This window comes from Vigna radiata, chromosome 7 (genome assembly GCF_000741045.1).
Source record: "Vigna radiata var. radiata cultivar VC1973A chromosome 7, Vradiata_ver6, whole genome shotgun sequence".
In the NCBI taxonomy this organism is placed as follows: domain Eukaryota; kingdom Viridiplantae; phylum Streptophyta; class Magnoliopsida; order Fabales; family Fabaceae; genus Vigna; species Vigna radiata.
Genome location: NC_028357.1, coordinates 50,933,544 through 50,954,288, shown reverse-complemented (window position 1 = coordinate 50,954,288; position 20,745 = coordinate 50,933,544). Strand labels below are relative to the sequence as shown.

Genomic DNA, 20,745 nt, shown 5'->3' with positions numbered 1-20,745 from the left:
TTATTCCAATTTTAGAAAATAACAATAAAATAAAAATTAGAGTGTGTAGACAACGAAACTTGAAAAGTAGTGACATTGATGAATATGATATTTTGGAGTATCTTGATAATATCTGCATCACAATCGAAAAATCTTTTCTCCAAACACGAAATTGCAGAAGCAAACAATTCTGTCCTCTTCAGATATTTATATTATTACTATTATTATGCAATAATGAAAAGGTGGTGAAGAATTTTTCTAAGCTTGATTTTCAATTAAATATGACTGACTAAATCAATGTTTCATCCTCCCACAGACAAAATATCAAACAAACATATGTTCAAGGGAAACAATAATAGATAGGCCCAGCAAGACATGACAACAACGTTATATTATATCAAGTTCCAACAACCCTGTTAGAAAAGATGGTTCTACGTGTTAAAACAAGCTCGCGTAATTCATTAAACTTCATGAACGATTAGTTTAAAACAAATTACTCACATCTATGTTAATATATTATATTATACTAATTATATGCAAAATCATTTTGATGACATGATCCAAGATTATTTCGACCTATGTCTATTTGAGTAACATTATCTTGTATCATGAATGACGTATCAAAAGAAATAATGTGATTAATTTGAAGTAACGATTAAAACACATTAACACGAGTATTAGATAAATTAATCAAAATGATTATCACGTGATCCATCTAAGTAAAAGGTGTATAGATACATTATAAATAATTATAAATAATACATTACTTGAAATAAATTAATTATGTGTATTATTACAACATTTAAAACCATATAACATAGCAAAAGTACGGGAATTTCTTTTATAATTACATTCTATCTAGATTTGAAGCGACATCTAATCTTAGGCATATCAACTTAAAGAAGAAAAACATTATACAAAGTCATTTGTGAAATTTTTACATAACATATTTAATCAAATAAAAACGTATATCAATAAATCATTAATAAATATTATATATGTATATATACTTATCTTAGTAGAGCTCGAGATTAGGTCTGATAAAAAATAAAAATTTGTGATGTGAGCATATTAAGATATAATTTGGAAGCAAATTTCACTTTGTGGAAGAACAAAATATGATGTGTTTGGTGATGGTTTTCTCGAGGCTTGATTGATAAAAACAAGGTGAAAGAAGGGAGCATATAATAGTATTTATTTAGAAAACAAATTAAAAAAGGAAAATAAAGAAGTTGAAAAATCGTTGTCAAAAATATCATTATCCATCTTAAAAGCATTGAAATATGCGACACATTCCAACGTCCACATCTTTCCACCAGCCGTGTCTCATTCGTTATACACTATATCCAACTTTTATTTAATATTTTCAGCCACGACTTTGTGTTTAAGATGAAAGAAAAAATAAGTTAATATTGAATTAAAAAGAATCTCGTGTTAAACTAAATAATGACAAAAAAAAAATCTGAGGTATAATCACAATAACAAGTAAGCAAATAATAATTTTTATGCATCTATAGATGGAGATATTATAAGGAGAATAATAAATTTAAGATCAGAATTTTATAACTCATTTTGATTAAAGTGGGTTGATGTAATATGAAATTTAAAATATTAAATTTTAAATAAAAGTAAAAGAAAAAGATTTTTAAAATTTAAAATTAAAAATATAAATAATAAATTATCAAACTGTGAATTTTGTAATACTTTCCGTTGAAATGTAGAATCTTACATTTAAGACAGGTTTAGGCGAAACCCACGAACAAAGTGAGTCATGTCATGACCAGTGAGTCAGCCACTCAGTTCGTCAAACATTTTTTAACTTGCGAGTCTATTTTGATGCACTGGTCCTCTTTTCTCTTATTTTTTAATTAAAAATTAAAATAAAATATTAAACAAATGATTTTTTAATACTATATTACTTTAAAAATGTAAACATGAATTAGTATAGTAACTTTAACTCATTATAATTGTAAATGAGTTTTAATTATTAGTTATAAAAAATAATTTATCATGTAAATATAATAATTATTTTAATTTATTTAATTAAATACATTTTTAATATATATATATATATATATATATAAACAAATGAAAAGAATTAAAAAAAATAGTTTGTCCACCCTTTAAGGAATGGATTAAGATTTTTAGCCGATTTTTGTATAACAAACCAGTCCATAGCTCAAACAAAGCCTAACGCATGGCTAAGCAAACAGCCCTCTCTCCTATAGCCAAGTCCAAATGGTAGAGGCTGAGGCCGAATAATGCTGGAAATTAGATACACGAGCCCATTGGGATACCGACGGTATACACATTTTCCGGAATTTTAACTATAATAGCATTTTACCACTTCTGTTCAAAGATAATTTGGAGTTCCAGAAAATAGCTATGCAGGAAGAACGAATAAGAGAAATGGAATAAGGGTAAACAAACCGCAGACTACAGGCTCTCGAGATTTTACCAAAATGTAATATTAAATTTAATTACTTTGAAAAAGAAAGGAAAAAAATTCGGAAGAAAAAGAAGGAACTTTGCCTTGGCACCATATACTATGTATTTGAGTAAATTACCTTCCCAGGATCTTGTTTCATTTCCAATTTTGACATGGGCAAAATCAGAAATAAAATACATGAAAGTAGCATAAAGATGAGTCACGGGTAGAGAAAGATTGGAAAGGGGGGAAATTAAAAACCTAGCCCCTGTAAGTAGGTTGATCTACTGTGTATGGAGGTGGATAAGTTAGGGGAGCACCATTTCTGTAATCGTATATGCCATAGGTAGCCTGTCCTGAATAAGAACCACTAGAGCGGTAAGCAGATGGACCCAAATTGTCCACAGGAATAGAGTAGTGCTGTTGTGTTATTCCAGCTGGACTTTGCGTGTGGGTAGTTACATAGGTTGCCGCGTAAGGATTAGCTGTTGCACCATCGAATACGGTCTGGCTGGGGTAGTTGAATGGACCAGAAAATCTTGCACCGGGACTGGGTTGTAGAGAAGGTGCTAAGTTCCTGCGGCCGAAAGATGACGAGTGTGCATTACTAAATTTGGCTGATTTGGCTGGACGAGAAGAACTGGATCCATTGCCTCGATTGCCTCGTTTGTTCTGAGGTTTAGTTGCTGATGTTGAACTCTTTTTCCTTTCTGCCTTAGCTTTCTCAATAAGGGAAGCTCGCTTCCTCAAATGATCAAGGTTAAATTCTGATTCAAGCTTGTGATCTTCTACACATTTTATTATAGCCTTAATGGAATTCAACTCTGAAGTGCTTGAATCATCCTGAACAATGAAAAGACAGAATTAAGAATCCAATCCATCTAAGGCATACACCGTTTCATCTGTAACATAAACACACCGTTGTAGCATGATTGCTGTTTCCCTTTTTCGACATGGTAGTAACATTCTTTTTGTAGTTCCGGTGATAGGACTTGAGTAGGTTGAGCGGAGGAAATCTTTCAGTTAAACCTGATTCTGAAGCAAAATAAACAGCTTCTATCTCTTTGCCACTGCTAATGAGTTCATCTATAATATCTGCATAAATCATTTGCTTAATTAGTATATGCAGGTATTTATACATTGGGCAAAAAATAATTACATAAAAAATATTACTTTATCTCTATAGCAAGGAGAAGTGTAAAAGTATGGGAGCGTACAAATAAATCGGAATCACGGTAAGAGTTGTATGTGATAACACAGACTAAATTCTCTAACCAGCTTATTTGGGCTGTCATTTTGTTTCTGATTTATCACAGAGGAACATAAAGGTTAAGCAGCTAGGGCGACATGTCTACAAGGATAGGTCTAACAGGAAATTGAGGTGGAAGTTTGGAAAGGTAAACAAGACATTTTATGAAAACTTGTAGACAGGCAATACATGACAAGTAGGAGGCTGTGGCCTGTTACCAATGAGCAGATGCAACATTGAAAGAGAAAATCAAAGGAGTACCACAGAAAAATACTTTAAGTTAATATCAGTTTCAAAAGGAAAAGGTACAATCAAACTTCTTTAAATAATAAAATTAAACGTGAACATGTCACACAGAGAATTCTCTTCAAGTGATTATGCGCAGAAACCCATTTATATTCTAAACTTCCTAACATGACTCAATACTTTCCATTACCACTGTTAGCCTTTCTTACTGCAATACTTCGCTTTTTCTCAGCCCACCGCCACCATTGCACCACCATCAAATTTCAATTTCCTTCATTTCCACAACAGCTTCGCATCTTTACCACCACCAGAGGCCAGAGATGGAATGGACCCCACATCCAAATTCCACTGCCTACTTTGAAAAGTCAAGTTGTTATCATAGTCTTATACATACCACAGACTCTGACAAAACCAGGATAATAATGGAATGCAGAAGGGTGCACACTGCCACATGACCTGTTTATTGCAGCTAACTCTTGAAGAAAAATTTCTTTTATTTCAAAAGCTAAGCGAGGAATTTACAAGGAAAACAGAAAATTATATTTTCCCAAAAGAAGCTTAATTCAAACAGGCACTGAAAGGCGTAGGATTGTAACCCTCAAGGGACCCTGAGTGCCAGAAGCATTTCAGGCATTGCTGATGACATGTTGTCCTGCTGGTGGCAATCTGAAGATTATGATTCTTGAAGGAGTCACAGCTTCCAATCAAGTTCCAGTAGTCCTTCTTAACTCCAATTTTTATCTCTTTCCACTTCTAGGAAGCACCAGCACCCCAATGGAAAAAAAAAATATATATCTGTGTATTCAACACCTTTTTTGGACTCAAAACATGCTAGACATCTACTTTATAGATATTCAATTATCCTCAACTGTGTCACCACCACTAAAAAAATTCGACTCAAACACCTCTTCGATACATCTTGGACACCTCTCCGACACAGCTTGAATAGGAGTAAGGAAAATGAACTGACACTTATTCTCGACTAAACACTTAATAGACACTGTTATTATAAAAAACTAGGAAGAAATAAAAAAGGATAAATTTATATTATAGAAATTGCAAGGCTTATAGCATTATATTGTGAGACTCGTTTGCATTATATTGTGAGACTCATTTGCATTAATGAGACTCATTTGCATTATATGGTGAGACTCATTTGAATTATAAACTATTAAGAGATATGTTTCTTAGAATTTTATTGTGATCTATGAAAACAGTATAACTTAGCAATGCAGTTTTTACAATGCAAATAATTATGTAAACATCTTAATTCTCAATTAAGATTTCTGTAAGTGGTGTTCTTGTCTTATAATTGGCTGCATCTGTACTTTTGTGCAGGGTGAATTTCATTTTAAGGCAAAACTTAAATACAATAACATAGGTGCTTTCTTCAAACAAAATTAGAGCTTTACAATGGTAATCTGCCTAATAAAGGCTTGCATTAAATGTCAAAATAAGTTAGTGAAAAGAGACGCTAGTTTATATAGGAGAATACTAAAATCCCTAAAGATTGTGAGTGAATTTTCTCTTCATTTATTCTGTCTGTTTTATTGACTCATATTTACATAACTGGACATCAGTTCACAAGAATATGATGGGGGCGAATGACATAAAAACCGTACGATACCAATAGGAGGTGTTGAAAGTTGCTTTAATGGTGGTTGTCCCTAGCCTGCCTAAGTTGCGGGTGCGATCACTTTGAGGTTCCCAAATTGAAACCTCAAGGGTGGTGGAATCAAATCTCAACTTACAAGCTACGTTAAGTTAACTTAAACTCACCTTTTAAGAGGGGGAAAAAACAGGGAACTTGGGTTTGTTTCACATTCCCATCAGGGTATTAAGGATCAGCTACCCTAATATGATTCAATGTCTTGGCATAGAGGGTGAGGCATGGTGTTAGGGAATTTAAAGGCACAGGGAGGCAGTGGCATATCATAGAAGTGACCAAGGCAAAGACCTACTGGAAGAGTACGAATAATACTCAGCCTCTTCGAATTTAAGAAAACAACCGCCCTATTGAAAAGTAGTCCTCAACCATACGTCTTTTCTCTCAATTGTTTGTGAAAAAGATAATGTACAATGTTTGAACAACACAGGCCCTTATAAAAAAAAACTACACGTAAAGTTCCAAGTTTCAAACACTACAGGGAATACATGTATAGAACTTAACAGAAAAACGGCATGTTCCAAGGTAGTTTATTTAGCCAAAGAAAAAACACAAACCTATGATCTTGTCCCCGAACTGTAAGGAAGCAGCAAGCTTTGCCATGTCCCTTCTAGAAGCAAACTCCATAACGAACTTCCTCAAATACTCGTCATCAAACCTGGACCTTAACCCAAAACATACCACCATCTGCAGAAACATAACCACTTCTGCTGCACCACTATCTGATTCCCCATCCAAATGCTCCTTCCACATTTCCACAACCGCAACGGCTCTCTCCATTATCTTCCTAGAATATTCTCTCGAGTCAGAAACCATAAGCGCCTGAATCAGAAGCCCGCACGCCCACCTCTTATCCGTCACCCCGGACTTCGCCGCCTTGCTCCTCAGAAACTCCTCTACCGCCTCTAGCACCAGCCGCGGCGGGTCGACCGCCTCAGCCATTGCCTCAGCGATCTCAGCCCTCAGCGACGCCGACTCCTTTCGCTTCGACACAACGAACCGTAGCAGCGCCGCAGCGTCCATCTTCCGCGAGAGGGATTTGAGCGCGGTAGAGAGGTCGGGGTCCGCAAGAGGAGGGGCGCGAAGCTCGGCTAGAGCGGCCTCCTTCTGGTCACTGATGCGGGCGGCTGCAGCGGACTCGCGCTCCGGGATAGAAGTCTGGCGGCGGTGGAGGGATTGGAGGGTTTCGCCGGAGATGGATTCGAGGGATTGGAGCTTTGAATCAAGGAATTGGGATTTATCGGTGACGGAGTTTTGGAGGGAAGAGAAGTGGGTGGAGAGGGTGGTGAAGAGGTTTGTGCATTTGGCCAGGATAGTCTTCTTCGTTTCCAGCTCCTCGAAGAATTGGTGGACCTTCGAGGATGCTGTCGTTGACAATTGGGTCGCCATTGGAGAGTAGTGTAACTCTCTTCTGAAACCGAAACCAAAAACCCTAATTTACCGTTGAGCAGCAGAACAATTTGAGTTGCTTCCTGTTCATGACTTGAAGGAAAGGGGGTCTGAAAATGAGAGACAATACAAACATTAAAACTTTACCATGTGTTTTGTATAAAAAAAAAGTTTTACCCTAATTTATTAAAGTTTTCTCTTATTTAATAAATATACATGTTTTAAAAGGCTAAATATATATTTAATTACTTTTTTCGACTAAAGTATAAATAAAATAAAAATTTGTAATTTTATTATTTACAACAATATTTTCAATCAACTATTTTTTCAAAAGAAAAAAAAGGTGAATATGTGTTTTTTTTATGATAAAAAATAATAAAATTATTATTAGTATAATTATAAAAGAAAATTTAAATAACTCTTATAATTTTATTTTAAGTAATTTTTATTGTTTTATGTAAATAATTTTTTATTAATATTTATTTTAGTTTAAAAGAATATTTAAATTTAAAAGATAATAAAAGTCAAATAGTAAAAAATGATTAAATTAAAAAAAATAGTTAAAGAATAAATTTGGTAGACTAATTATTTTGATTAAATTAATAGTTAGAAGGTAAACTTAGAAACAAAATATATACAAAAAATGGTTCTTATATAATAAAATAGATTATTATATACTATTAAAACATACGTGTATGTTATTTTTATTTTTGTAAAATAAAAATAATGAATTATAATTATAAAATGAATATAAATATTTTTAATAATTTTATCGTAAACAATTTTTATTTATTTTATAGATAATATTTTATTACAAATAACTATTTTAGTTTAAAAAAAATAGTTAAATTTAAAAAAATTGAATTTAAAGAAATTATTAAATTTAAAAAAGTCACAAAAATTTGTGAACGTTTAGATATAAAATTGAAAAACAATTATGTATATCAAAAAACTAAATCATCTTTATATAATAGTATAAGATTTTTCTTTTTTAAAATCAAATACAAAATTCCTTTTTTTCACTTTTTAATTTTTGTCAAAAAAAAAACTTGTAAACTATCAGTAATATAAAATAGTTTTACGCATTACTAATTGATCAAATTCCTTTTTATCTTGCATGTCTTACGTGATTTGTCAATTGGTTGTGAAGTCTATTATATATTATCTTTTTCCTAACTTAAAACAGTTTTTTTAAATTGGTTAAGGATATATATATATTATCTTTATCCATTCACGGACAACATTATTCACTTCAAATATTAAAAAAGTAATTTGATGTTTAAAATATAGAGAATTAGTTTTAATAATTACATCGATATTTCTTTACTTATGACCAGAAGGTATTCTTTCCATAAGTTATTTAAATATAGATAGCATTACAATGAGACATAAAATTTAATCATATCATTGCACCTAATTAAAACAGCTACCTATTGGTTTTTAATCACTCAACCATGTGCAATATTAGCGAGAACTGAGAAATGTAACTTTCATAGATAATTTTAGCTAAGACTACTGACTATAGGCTCATGTGACATAGTATAGTGTTCGACACAAGAAACATATAATTAACGTTTTCCTAAGACTTTATTTCGTGTCCTATGACCTTTCTTACACTTTTTTAGTTCATAGAAACTTCAGATATAGCAAGTGACACCTCAGAGTTAATTTTTAATTCAATTTGAATATGACTATGGATCCCTATAATCTAAAATAATTGGTATTAAGTCAAAAATGAAATACTTAAATTAAAGAAAACAGACTGAATTTCTTGAGAGAAGTTTGGGCAATTTCTTCGTCAAAGACATTTTTTTTTTCTTCGTGGTCAGATGATAGCTAAGGTGGTATTTTCTGAGAGGCTAGGTTTTCTTTTTGTTACGTTTGTTAAGAAAAAGGAAAAAAGAAAGTAGAGATAAACCGTTTGGTGGGTTTTCTAGCTACTTCGAGGATAGACCAATTGAAAGTGACTCCATTTTTGGCTCAATCGGAGCTCCTAAGTAACACAAATTGACTTTTTGGTTTGCAGCAAAATAACTCATTACATTGATTTAATACGACGTTCTGGTTAATTGAACACTGATATTGATCAAAGCAGAAAAGGGAACACGAACTAAAGATAGTATCTACAAGCTAGTTTTTAGAATTGAATTCATTCTTTCTAACTCAAGTTGTAAGAACACGAGAGTGGCAGATATATTCTTTACTTCTTGATGGAGAAATTTCATTACACATAACTATAATGTAATTACAATGAAGAAATTAACCACTGAAAAAGTAAAAGATAATAGACAGATTACAGACATAATGTCTCAAAGCCTTGGTCATCAACTAGCCTTTTCTTGTTACAAGTACGATAGAAGGATCGGCAAAGCGAACAGAGAAAGATCTAGAGAGATTATCAGGTTCATAAAGCGCAGTGCCTTGATCGAAATTCTGAGAGTAAGTGTGTTGGTCATAAGGGACCTGAAACGATGCAGACTGAAAAAGCCTCTTTTTTTCTTTCTTGATCTTCATCCACAATAACTTCCACCGCAACTTGGGTGCTAGCGAGTGCACATGCTCAATCTCATGGTGACAACTTCCCAGATGGATTTCTCTCTTGCCGGAATTGCGCCAACCTTTGATATCCATGGAGTCACTTGGAACAGAAGTTTGTGCTGTGGTTGGAGCCAGGAAGCTCAAAGTGACACGCAAAGGAGTGTAAATGAGCAAAGTGAGGAGTGACGAAAACATGTTTAGAATATAAAAAAGCACATGGTGTTGGATTGGTAAAGAGAAAATAGGGTATTGTTATTGGAACCTTTTTATTTTGTTGGGTTCACTTGGCAAAGTAAAAGCTAGATTGGGGATCACGCTCTGGGTAGTAATAACTGAGGCACGTGGGGCACATGAAGACTGCATGTAATTGCTACGTGGGACTGTTTTCTGGGGCATATTCCATGTGGTACTGTGTTCTGGTCCAGTTTTTATATAATTTTATTTGTTGATGAAATCATGCATTGAGTTTCGTTGACTTAATAGTGTTAGGGTCTATTCAATACCATTAGATTTAGAACCAAAAAGGATTGGGTTCAACTTCAAGGAAACTTAGAAAATGGGAGAAAAGATGAACCACTCAGCAATTAAGGCGTTCTTTCGGTGTCCTTTTAAAACAAGGAATTTTGGTGACATTGTTAATCCGATAAAAACATGACGCGTGGCTAGGTCAGAAACAACAAGAAGCACAATTTAATGGACGACGATGAAGCTTCTACATCAGTAGGAAATCGAAAAACGAGCTTGATGTAGTGGTTGGTCGTGGAAGAGAAGTTGATGAGAGTCACATAGATACCTTCCATAAAGGAAACACTTTTAATGCATTCGATATTATTAAGAAATGAATTTTAAAAAGATTTATAAAATAAAATTTACATTCATTTATATATTATAAATTTATTTTTATTTTTAGTTGATATGAGATTTTTAATATTTTTTCTATATTAAGATATATATATATTTTGAGTTTTAGACTAAACATTAATAAGTAATCATTCTAATTTAATCTTACAAAATTAACTTTTAAAATATGATTTATATTTATTTATATATTTTAAGTTTTTAATTAAAAATTCATCAAAGCTTTTTTTTTACTATAACAAATATAATGAATGACAACTCAAAATGATTTGTGTATATTTTTAAAATCTCATTTGTTTTTCAATTATGTTAGGTTATTACTGAATTATTGGCTTTTTAATAAAATTTTTTATCACATTAGTGAATAAATCTAATTTATTCCGGCTCAAGTGAGGATAATATTTAGTAAAGTAAATTTAATTCTGATTTATTAAAATTTACATTTGTTTTAACCAACTCATTGTTATGAATTAGATTGGTGCATGTAATTTGACCCATTTATACAAATTATGTTTTGGAGGTGATTTATTTATTGGTCTATAAGTGCTTGATTAAATGTAAATTAGTATAAAAAAATTGCTAAATCTTACTAACCATATACCTCTTTATTTGTTGCATTTTTTAAAATTTTGGTTTATTAGAATTATTCTTGCTAACAATTGGAATATATTTACGGGGATATTTGGTTTATTTTATTTGTTTGCATAAAGTTTCACTTCATTCATAACGAGATTGTCACCCTCTTTGCATTGGACTTAGAATTTGAGCTAGAAATATAGTACTATTGAGCATTATATAGGTTAAACCTCAAGAAATTTGTCATTTGGCCCTTAGAATTTGTCTCGGTAACGGGAACCTTATTTTCAATGATAAACATGACACATTTGTTTTCGTTTTGAAAACAAAAAATTAATTGAACTTTTTAAAATATAAAAGGATAAATTAAATCTAAATGTAGATAAAGTATCAAATGTATAATTACGGTAACAAAATAAATTATATTTAATATACAATATTCTTAGAAATCTATAATTTTTAAAACATGAAATTAAAAGTAAAATAACTTATTGATTTGTATCTATTAGGTTGAACTTTTTTGGATGTATAATTGGAAATTTTATGTAACCTGTCCAACTTATAAGCTATAAGGTTATGCGAAAATGACTCAATTTTTATCGTTAATCTTACCTTGATCATGGACTATGAATGTGATCTATATAAAAAAAAATTAAGTTATCAGCTCTACCTTAAATAATAATAAAATTATTATTCCTTTTATATTTTTATTTTCATTCAATCACAATCTAAATTAAGTTTTCTTTTTCTTTATAAATAAGTTATTCGATATATTTGATTGAGCGAAAAACTCATAAGTAAAAAATATTTTGTTTATTCAATATGTATTTTCATTTTTTGTTCAATAAAATAACAAAATATTGACTGTTTTCGTACTATAATTATAATTTTTTTCAGTAATAATCACGTTCATTAATTATATCGTTGACATTATTAGATGAAAAATTGAAATGTTGATTTATTACATCTGTATATAACAAGTATTGTCTATTTCATTTTTAGTATAATTATAAAAAATTTACATGAAATAATTGCATTGGTTAGTTAAATTTTGTGATTTATTCTCATGTGAAAAGATAAATAACGTCTAACTCACTTACTTGTAACTGCGATTATTTAAATAAATAAATAGTTATTATATTTAATTATGGGGTTTGCTAACTTGCGTAGCCCTGTTTTTCAGTTGGTACATTTTAGCAATATGTACCGGGTTTCAGTACACAAAAATACTCTTATATAATGAATTGTAAGTTCTAAGGTTAAGGGTATTTTAATAATTTTCATTCTCAAAATTAAAAAAATAAAAAAAGAAACCCCAAACCCCTTATCCACGTCTCTCATTCCTCTCAACCTTTCTCTTTCATCTCTTTCACCCCACCATTTTCTCTGTCATCCCTACTCTAGTCCTAATTGAAAAAAATCAAAAACATTTGTCTTATTTTAATAATTTTCATTCTCAAAATTAAAAAAAAAAAAAAAAACCCCAAACCCTTACTCACCTCCTTCATTCTTCTCAACCCTTTCTCCTTTATCTTTCTCACTCAACACATTTCCTTTGTCATCTCTGCACTAGCTTTAACTAAAAAAACACTCATTATCAAATAAAATTGTTAGAGAAAAAAAATACTTACATGAATAAAAAAATTAAAACGCCTAATTTTTTCTTTATATAATTATAAATAAAATTTCAAGATTTAGAATTTTTATTGCTTGATTTTATAATTTAGAATTTTATTGTATTTTGATTTGTTTTTTACTTTAGTAAAGGAAAACAAGTTAATGAATTTCTACCAAAAAAATTAAATGGCCACAGATCAATGTTACGTAGTAGTCTCAGAATGTAAAGGAATGTAAAGGAAGGATGCTCATAAGTCTTGGTGCAAGTTGTGCCCGTCGGTTGTAATATATATATATAGTGAAGATGATGAAATTAAAGAGATTTTGAATGAACTTTTTTCGAAAGGTGAAAATGACTCAACTCATTACAAAAGTAAATCGTTTAATTATGAATGTTTTTTTAGTTGGGACTAGTGCAAAGATGACAGAGAAGTTTGAGTGAGAGAGATGAAGGAGAAAAGGTTGAGAGGAATGAAGGAGGTGATTAAGAGTTTGAGGTTTTCTCTTTTTAGTTTTGATAATGAAAATTATTAAAATAAGGCAAGTGTTTCTGATTTTTTTCAATTGGAGCTAGAGTAGGGATGACAGAGAAAAGGTTGGAGTGAAAGAGATGGAAGAGAGATGGTTGAGAGGAATGAGAGAGATGGGTAAGGGTTTGGGTTTTTTTTTTAAAAAATTTTGAGAATGAAAATTATTAAAATACCCTTAATCTTAAAACTTAGAATTCATGATATATAGGGGTATTTTTGTCTACTGAAACTCGATACACATTGCTAAAATGTACCAACTGAAAAACAGGCCTACACAAGTTAGCAAACCCCTTTAATTATAATTTTAAAAAAATTCAAAATATTTGCAAGGATAGTAAATATATGTCCTTTTTTTTTAATAATATCTATTCCCAAACAAGTGTCATCAAAATGGTTAGGATGGTGAGATTTTGTGGTTCCATTAAAAAATATCTTCCATCAATGATTGAGTTTTAAAAGAAAGAGTTTTAAAATTAATTAAAAATGTGACGTGTTTAAATAATAGGAAAGAAGAAAGAGAAAGTAAAAAAAAAAAAATTCATACTCATCTAACTTCATGTAAATAATTTGAATTTTTATTAAATGTTATAATTAAAAAATTATGAAGAAAATATTAAAATATATTTTAATCAGTCTTCTCTATCTGTTTGATACCTGAATAAAAGTTTAACAATTAAAATATATGAGATATTAAAAAAAATAAGAATTAAATAGAATGGTTGCAGTAAAGTTAACGATGTACTTTATTGTAAAAAAATAGTTCTTCTTAAAATATTTAATAGAGTTATATATATCAAACAGGAAAATCCTCATTATATATTACTGTAAACGCTAAAAACTAAAAATTAACCTTCAATATTCAATATCTAAACTAAGAAAAATGATAATGAACATTTTTACATGGTACTAAACACAAACAAGTATAAAAAAATATACATAGTCAAAGAAATAATATCTCGGTTTGTACACATGAAATTTTCACTTCTATATATTTTTTTATTTATTTTCCATGGTATATTTATTGAAAAATAATATTTTAACACTATTTTTTGACACCATTTTGACACTGCACACGTGTCAAAATGTGATTAGATGATTTCAAATTAAAAAAATTGAGGCAGGAGTATATTTGGAAGAGAAAAACAAAAGTTTGTTTTTTTAATTTAAAATCGTCCCACCACATTTTGACATGTGTGCAGTGTCAAAATGATGTCAGGTGTTAAAATATCATTTTCCATATTTCTTATATTTATGTTTTGTTTTTATTGATAAAATGTGTTTCTAATCTTTACCTTTTTCTTTTAGACAATATTTTGACAACTTTTTTAATCATTTTTGGATTTATATTTTTACAACTTTTTATCAATTTTTTTAAACTAAATATATGTCATTATTTTATTAATCTATTTAAATTTATATTTAAAAATCATTTAAAATCAATAAATCAAAAAATTATCAAAAGTATTGTTAAAAGAATTTTTAAACATGACTAAAGTTCTTGTACACTATAAAAGAAGTTAAAAATATTAATTTAATATCTCAACGTTTAGAAAAATAATGAATCTTTTAGAGTAAAAGATAGACTAAGATAAAAACCATATGAAAACGCAGAGATCTTATCTAAAAAGAAAATAAAGACAAAATATATTCTTTTTATTTCTAAATCTCTCTCTTCAGAGGAATCTGCTACCTCAGAGAAAACAAAAGAAGATGATAACACGTGAACAGAATTATGGATCATGCTACAAAGTAAAATTTGCAACAGCCTTGGATCCGCTTGTTATCCAAATCAAATCTGGGGGTGGCCAAATTACAGATCTAAATCTGGGCTATATTATTAACAAGAATTATTACAAGTACTTAATTACACCATTTCAGATCAACAATCTCTCTAGTTTAGGAATAAGAAAACAACCTGCATGTTTTGTTCCTTAATTTTATCAAGAACTTCATGACCGTTTAAATTCATACCCAGAAAATGAAAAAGAGAAAAAAAAAAATCCTTAATATTTCAGATGAATTATGTGGGTGGTCTGTGAGACAGAAGAACTACGATTTGAAGAAGCTAAAGAGTGATTAGTGGATCCACTAAAGCATTAATTAATTAAATAATTATTAATTATCTCTCTCTGTAACAGTACTAGTATGAGTAACTTAACCACTTACATAGGCATGTTGGGAAAGCTGTGATAAACACAGCAACAGCACAGACAGGAAGAGACAGAGAGAGACATGAAACGACAGCGTTGTTATTTGGACTTGGAGCGTTTCATCCAGGAAGGTGGAGATGATGAAGCTGTGACTGAGCGATGTAAACGACACCTGAAGGAGCCTTCGTGTGTCGTTGGAGAACACAGGCACTGCCCTTTGGCCAACGACGCCGTTCCGTTGCCGCCGCCACTCTCACTTTCTGCTAAAACCGAAACCGTCAGCTTTCTCTGCACCTGAGACTGGGAATCCATCACTCACTCTCCTTCTAAGCTCAAAAAACCCAAAACTTCCTTTTTATACATACAAAACTATATGTTTTTTTGCCTTCTTGAGATGCTTTTTTAATTAAAATCAATACCCATAAACAATTTCTGAGGTTTTGAATGGACATTCCCAACATACTAAGTACATATTAATCTAGTATCAATATACAAAACTTTTTACATATACCATCTTTCCTGTTTGGTTCTTCTCGACAAATTAGGAGAAGGACAAAAAAATTAACCTGGGATGCACGTGAAAGTCTTCTTTTAAACAGAAAAAAAGACTTCCCCTTTCAATGTTTATCCATTTATTTTTCTGTCATGTGGTCTCACTCTTGTTTGATTCTTCTTGTTTCAATTATGGGGTTAATTTTTCTTTTATAATATATATATATATATATATATATATATATATATATATATATATATATATATATATATATATATATTATGTAGATAACTTTTCTATTCAGCTAATGAAACCGAAATAGAACTAAGGTTGTAACATTACACGTTTTAACCTACTTCTTTGCACACGCCACTTTTTGCTTGCCATCCTTTGTTAACATACATAAGAAACCTTTTTCATTTATAAGTATGACTTATGCCAGTGTATAATGCCGGATAAGTATAAATTTTATTTTATTTTTAAATAAAAATGGATTCTTGTTTTCATTTTTGTACTTAATGGATATATAACTTTTGTATTATTTTATTAAAAAAATAATATATGTGTCTCTTTCTTTTTACTGTTATAAATGTTAATTGAATAATTTTCTTTAAAAATATAAAAATTACATTAAAAATTTGTAATTGTATTAATGTAAAATAAAATATCAAACAATGATTAGATAAATATTAAATAATTATGTATAAATTTAAAAATAATTAATTGTTTTAAAAAATAAGTTAGTAAATTGAGTATAAAAGGAATTAATATAAAAAATTTAAATTATTTAATAAATTAGAGTTTCGAATGAGATAAAACAAAAACAAATATATAGATATTTATATTTATCTACCTACCAAACCTTAAATTAAATATTATTTATATTTATATATTGTAATTCAATTAATATATTTATTTTTGTCAAAATCAAAATGATTTACATAGTATTCTAAAAACAAGTTTATTTATCATCCCAACTTATCTTTACATTGAGCAAATAATACTCATTTACATATAAATTATAAATAATTTAATTGCCTGCTAAGATTTATCCTCTTGAATGGATATTTAAAGAAAAATGAATCTTTTTAACACTATTTAGCTTATTGTGTATAATGCCACTCTAAATAGTGATAATGGTAAAAGTAAAGGATAATTGAATAATTTGAAATAACTATACTGTTTAGGACTTATATATCTTTGATAGTTTTGTTTCCTATTTTTTAAAGGAAAATGATATTTTCACATCAAATTTTCGACACTATTTTGACAATGTATACGTGTCAAAATGTGATTGGACGATTTCAAATTTTAAAAAAAACTTTGATTTTTTTCTTCTGAATGTCATTGTCTCAACTTTTTTTAATTTAAAATTGTCCAACCATGTTTTGACACGTGTGCAGTGTCAAAATAGTGTCAAAAATTGGTGTCAAAATATCATTTTCCTTTTTTAAAAATAATTTAAGAAACGAAAACGACCCATCATACACGTGCATGGGATGTAATTAATCGACGGTGTAATGATGAATTTGCATTGTAGGGGATAATTGGTAGGTAGCATGAAAAAGATCGATAAAGGCAACCATGTTGGAAAATTGTAATTTGTTTATTTACTATTATGATAGATAGATTACACACCTAGCATAACACCTTTTATCTATATAATTAAGACTTAACCAAAATGTCTTAAACACACAAAATTATAAAAATATCTCAAATTTCAAAAATATATGTAATGAAAAATTAAATATTCATTATTAGAAAAAGGAGTGATAAATAATTTTAAATATTAAATATTTAAATTAGCTTTCATTTTAATGTTTAACTATATCAGTTTATTTTTAAAATTTAAAAGACTAAATTATATCAAATTTAAATTAAAAATAAATTATAATTTTGATACTAAAAATATATTTAATTCTAATAATAAAAAATATTTATTTAAACAAAAACATTCATATCTATAACATGTAACTTACATCATACTATTCTTTTGCAAGACAGGTTACTGTTAGTCAAATAATTGACAATACCGAAGAAATATCTTCATTATTATAGAGAAAAAAAAATCTTTAACTTAAGACTATAAGAAATGGATAAATGATATTTAGATAACATTTTTTTTAACAATATTTGAACATTGATGATGTGTCAATCTGTGATTGATAAAAAATTATTCCACAATAAATAATAATAATTATAAACATTATTGTGGAGTAATTTTTGACCAATCACATATATTAACATGTAATTAATGTTTAAATGTTGTCAAAAAAATATTGTCTAAATATCATTATCACAAGAAATATCTCGATCTTAAATATATGATTCGTTGTTTGAAGAATAAAACAAATTATAACTGATCATTCATTATTCATTATGTTTCCAATTCATCAATACATACATGTCTCAAGTAGAAAATATATGACATGTTATATTGTATATATTAATTTTGTTATTTTGGCTTTTTATTTATTTATTTGTACGTGTGTATAGTAAAAGTAATAGGCTAAAAGTTGTTTTATTATTTCTTTTTAGTTTTAAAATAATTAATAAAATGGTGGTGATGGAATCTTTTAAGTTTTTGCTTTTATATATTTTAAAATAACTGATTGCAGGGTGGATAACTTTTGAATGCTTTAGTAGGACCTTGTGTTTCGTGGCAAAGTAGTTTTTTCTTTGAATAAGTGATGAAAATAACAACCCAACAAACTTGATTTCTTGTAGGAATCAATGTGGGGCTGGGATCGTTTCGATATTTAAAAAAAAGATAATATCATATAATTTGAAAAAAAAAATTAATTTAATTTAATATCATGAAATTTTTATAAAATAAATTTTACATCTATTTATATATTTATAAATTAATATTATATTTTATTAATAAAAAATTCTCCTTCTTTTGAATGTAAATTTAGATATTAAATAATAATTTTAGAATAATTTGAAACATCTAATAGATTCAACAAATGATAAATTTTGTTATTTTAACTTATCAATATTTGGATGCAATGTTAAAAAATAAATTTTAAACCAAATTAAAAATTATAATATTGACTTGTGAAATATATACTCATAAGTTTATAACTAATTTTATTTTAAATATACATAATGTTTTATTTTTATTGTAAGATAAAAATTTAAAAGTTGAAATAATCCAAAGATATTATAGGATAGTATGGTCTAATATTTTTCTATATAGTTTAAGCCTTTGTATCACTTGTAACCTAAATCAAATAAATTTTAATGAATCTATATAGTCTAGGGTAAATGAAATTGTGAGTTTTAAGTGGAATTGATAGATTAGTTTAAGAAATGAGAACAATTTAAGTATGGTAATATAACATTGTTGATTTTAATTAATAGTTAAAATACATTAAAATATAAATATATAGATAATAAAATAAAAAGTCAATAAAATGTGAATTAGTGATATCGTAATGAATGAGATGTGGTGGGGATAGAAAAGGGGAGACAAGGGAGGGCAGTAGCAGATCGCATTGTGGATAAGAGCGTAGAAATCTGACAAAAGAACAGTGACTCCATTTCTGGAAAAGGTTCTTGCTAAGAAAACACTTTATAAATTATTTCAATAGAGGTCAATTATAAAAGTTAGAAAAATAAAATTACTGTTTCTGTTTTTAATGATCATATTATAGTTACGGATAATTAACAAAGATTTTAAATATCAAATTTATTATTTAAATGATTTATGTCGGAAGTAAAGATAATTCTTTGTTATGAAAAATGAGTTGGAAAGTACCTACTATGTAAGTGCATAGTAAAATGTTTTTTCCTTTTTTAAGATTAAATATGTTTTTGTTTCATTAATTATAATAAAAAATCATAGTTGATTATTGTTGAAATTTTGATTCTGACCAAGTTTTAATTTTATATATTAAATGAAAATTAAATTCTTTTAAAATGTGGAGCATTGATGAGTACTACCGACGGCACTAGACCACCGTCTTCTCCACGTGTGCGTGATGGATGGTCTCTGTCGTGGTGTGCGTGCTGGTTTTGTTAGCAGATGAACTTGAAAAAAAGAAAATCATTTAAAGTAAGAGTAAAAGGGGAAGTGAAAATTAATTTATTCTACTCTACCTTGTTTTGTCAATAAATGAAATGAAATGTCTGTTTTATAATATTGCAAATTACTGATAGAATAAAGCTAAGAAAAAACAAAGAAATATAGAGTTAAAAGACAAAAATATTTTGTGAATGATTGAAAGAAAAATACTTATAAAACCTATGAAATACATAGAAAATTAGATGATATAGTTGTATCATCTATCACTTTAGAAAATTAAAATATAAACTAATATTATAATATTTTAGCTGTCTCTAACGAAATCCTTGATCATTTAATTTTCCTTCTGAATCTCTTTGTTGGGCCATCTCTCAATTACCCACGATTTTTAATCCAATCCATTTTGCTATATTATATTATAATCTATCCCATTTCACTTTCTACCACAAATCCAAACATAATCTAAATATTTTTTCACGTGAATGAGTAAATATCTAACATTTTCATAATTGTTTTTATAATTAATTGTCATTTGAAATGTTTTCTTATCCAAAACACTCCTAAATTATTGGCATAAAATAGCTTCATAATATATAAAAGTTAGGTTTCATAGTTTTAGTCTTAATATTTGAAGGATTTATGTAATCTAATATTAATTTTCTTTGTTGAAGGGTTTATTTAATTTAATTTATATTTTTTTAAAAAGAATCAATGTGATCCTTGTAACATCCCAAAATTATATAGCAAGTATATAAGCATGGCAAACACAAATGTAATACTAGAAAGCAGTAAGAGTGATATGGTACTAGTATAAATATATACAGTCATCCATAAAATGAGTAATTCAAAAGCTTTACTCAATCGTAAAGTCTTTCAAAATATAAAAGAGAAGGGAGACAATAAGAAATAGAAATAAAACTAATGAACTAAGTTAAGAAGCTACTAAGTGCTAGGGGCTGGCTCATCGCTGTCCAAGGCCTGCTCTAGAGAGGTGTC

The 20,745-nt window shown here is 28.9% G+C and overlaps 2 protein-coding genes across 2 annotated transcripts; both read right to left on the bottom strand.

Annotated features, from left to right (window-relative positions):
- Positions 1-2,489: 2,489 nt before the first annotated feature.
- Positions 2,490-7,085, bottom strand: LOC106765692 (FRIGIDA-like protein 4a). Its single transcript, XM_014650391.2, has 3 exons — positions 6,126-7,085; positions 3,327-3,502; positions 2,490-3,250 (listed from the first exon to the last, which is right to left on the bottom strand). The coding sequence occupies exons 1-3, from the start codon at positions 6,955-6,957 to the stop codon at positions 2,669-2,671; spliced, it is 1,590 nt and encodes a 529-aa protein (XP_014505877.1). The 5' UTR covers positions 6,958-7,085; the 3' UTR covers positions 2,490-2,668.
- Positions 7,086-9,119: 2,034 nt separating this feature from the next.
- Positions 9,120-9,756, bottom strand: LOC111242007. Its single transcript, XM_022783027.1, has one exon. The coding sequence runs from the start codon at positions 9,688-9,690 to the stop codon at positions 9,286-9,288; it is 405 nt and encodes a 134-aa protein (XP_022638748.1). The 5' UTR covers positions 9,691-9,756; the 3' UTR covers positions 9,120-9,285.
- Positions 9,757-20,745: the final 10,989 nt, after the last annotated feature.

What these genes read in the sequence shown, in the direction of transcription:
- LOC106765692 (XM_014650391.2), bottom strand. Translation starts at nt 6,957, where the DNA reads ATGGCGACCCAATTGTCAACGACAGCATCCTCGAAGGTCCACCAATTC. An exon ending in GTTCGGGGACAAGATCATAG is followed by an intron (nt 3,503 to 6,125) that starts GTTTGTGTTTTT and finishes TGATTTATGCAG; the next exon opens with ATATTATAGATGAACTCATT. An exon ending in ACAGCAATCATGCTACAACG is followed by an intron (nt 3,251 to 3,326) that starts GTGTGTTTATGT and finishes TTCATTGTTCAG; the next exon opens with GATGATTCAAGCACTTCAGA.
- LOC111242007 (XM_022783027.1), bottom strand. Translation starts at nt 9,690, where the DNA reads ATGTTTTCGTCACTCCTCACTTTGCTCATTTACACTCCTTTGCGTGTC.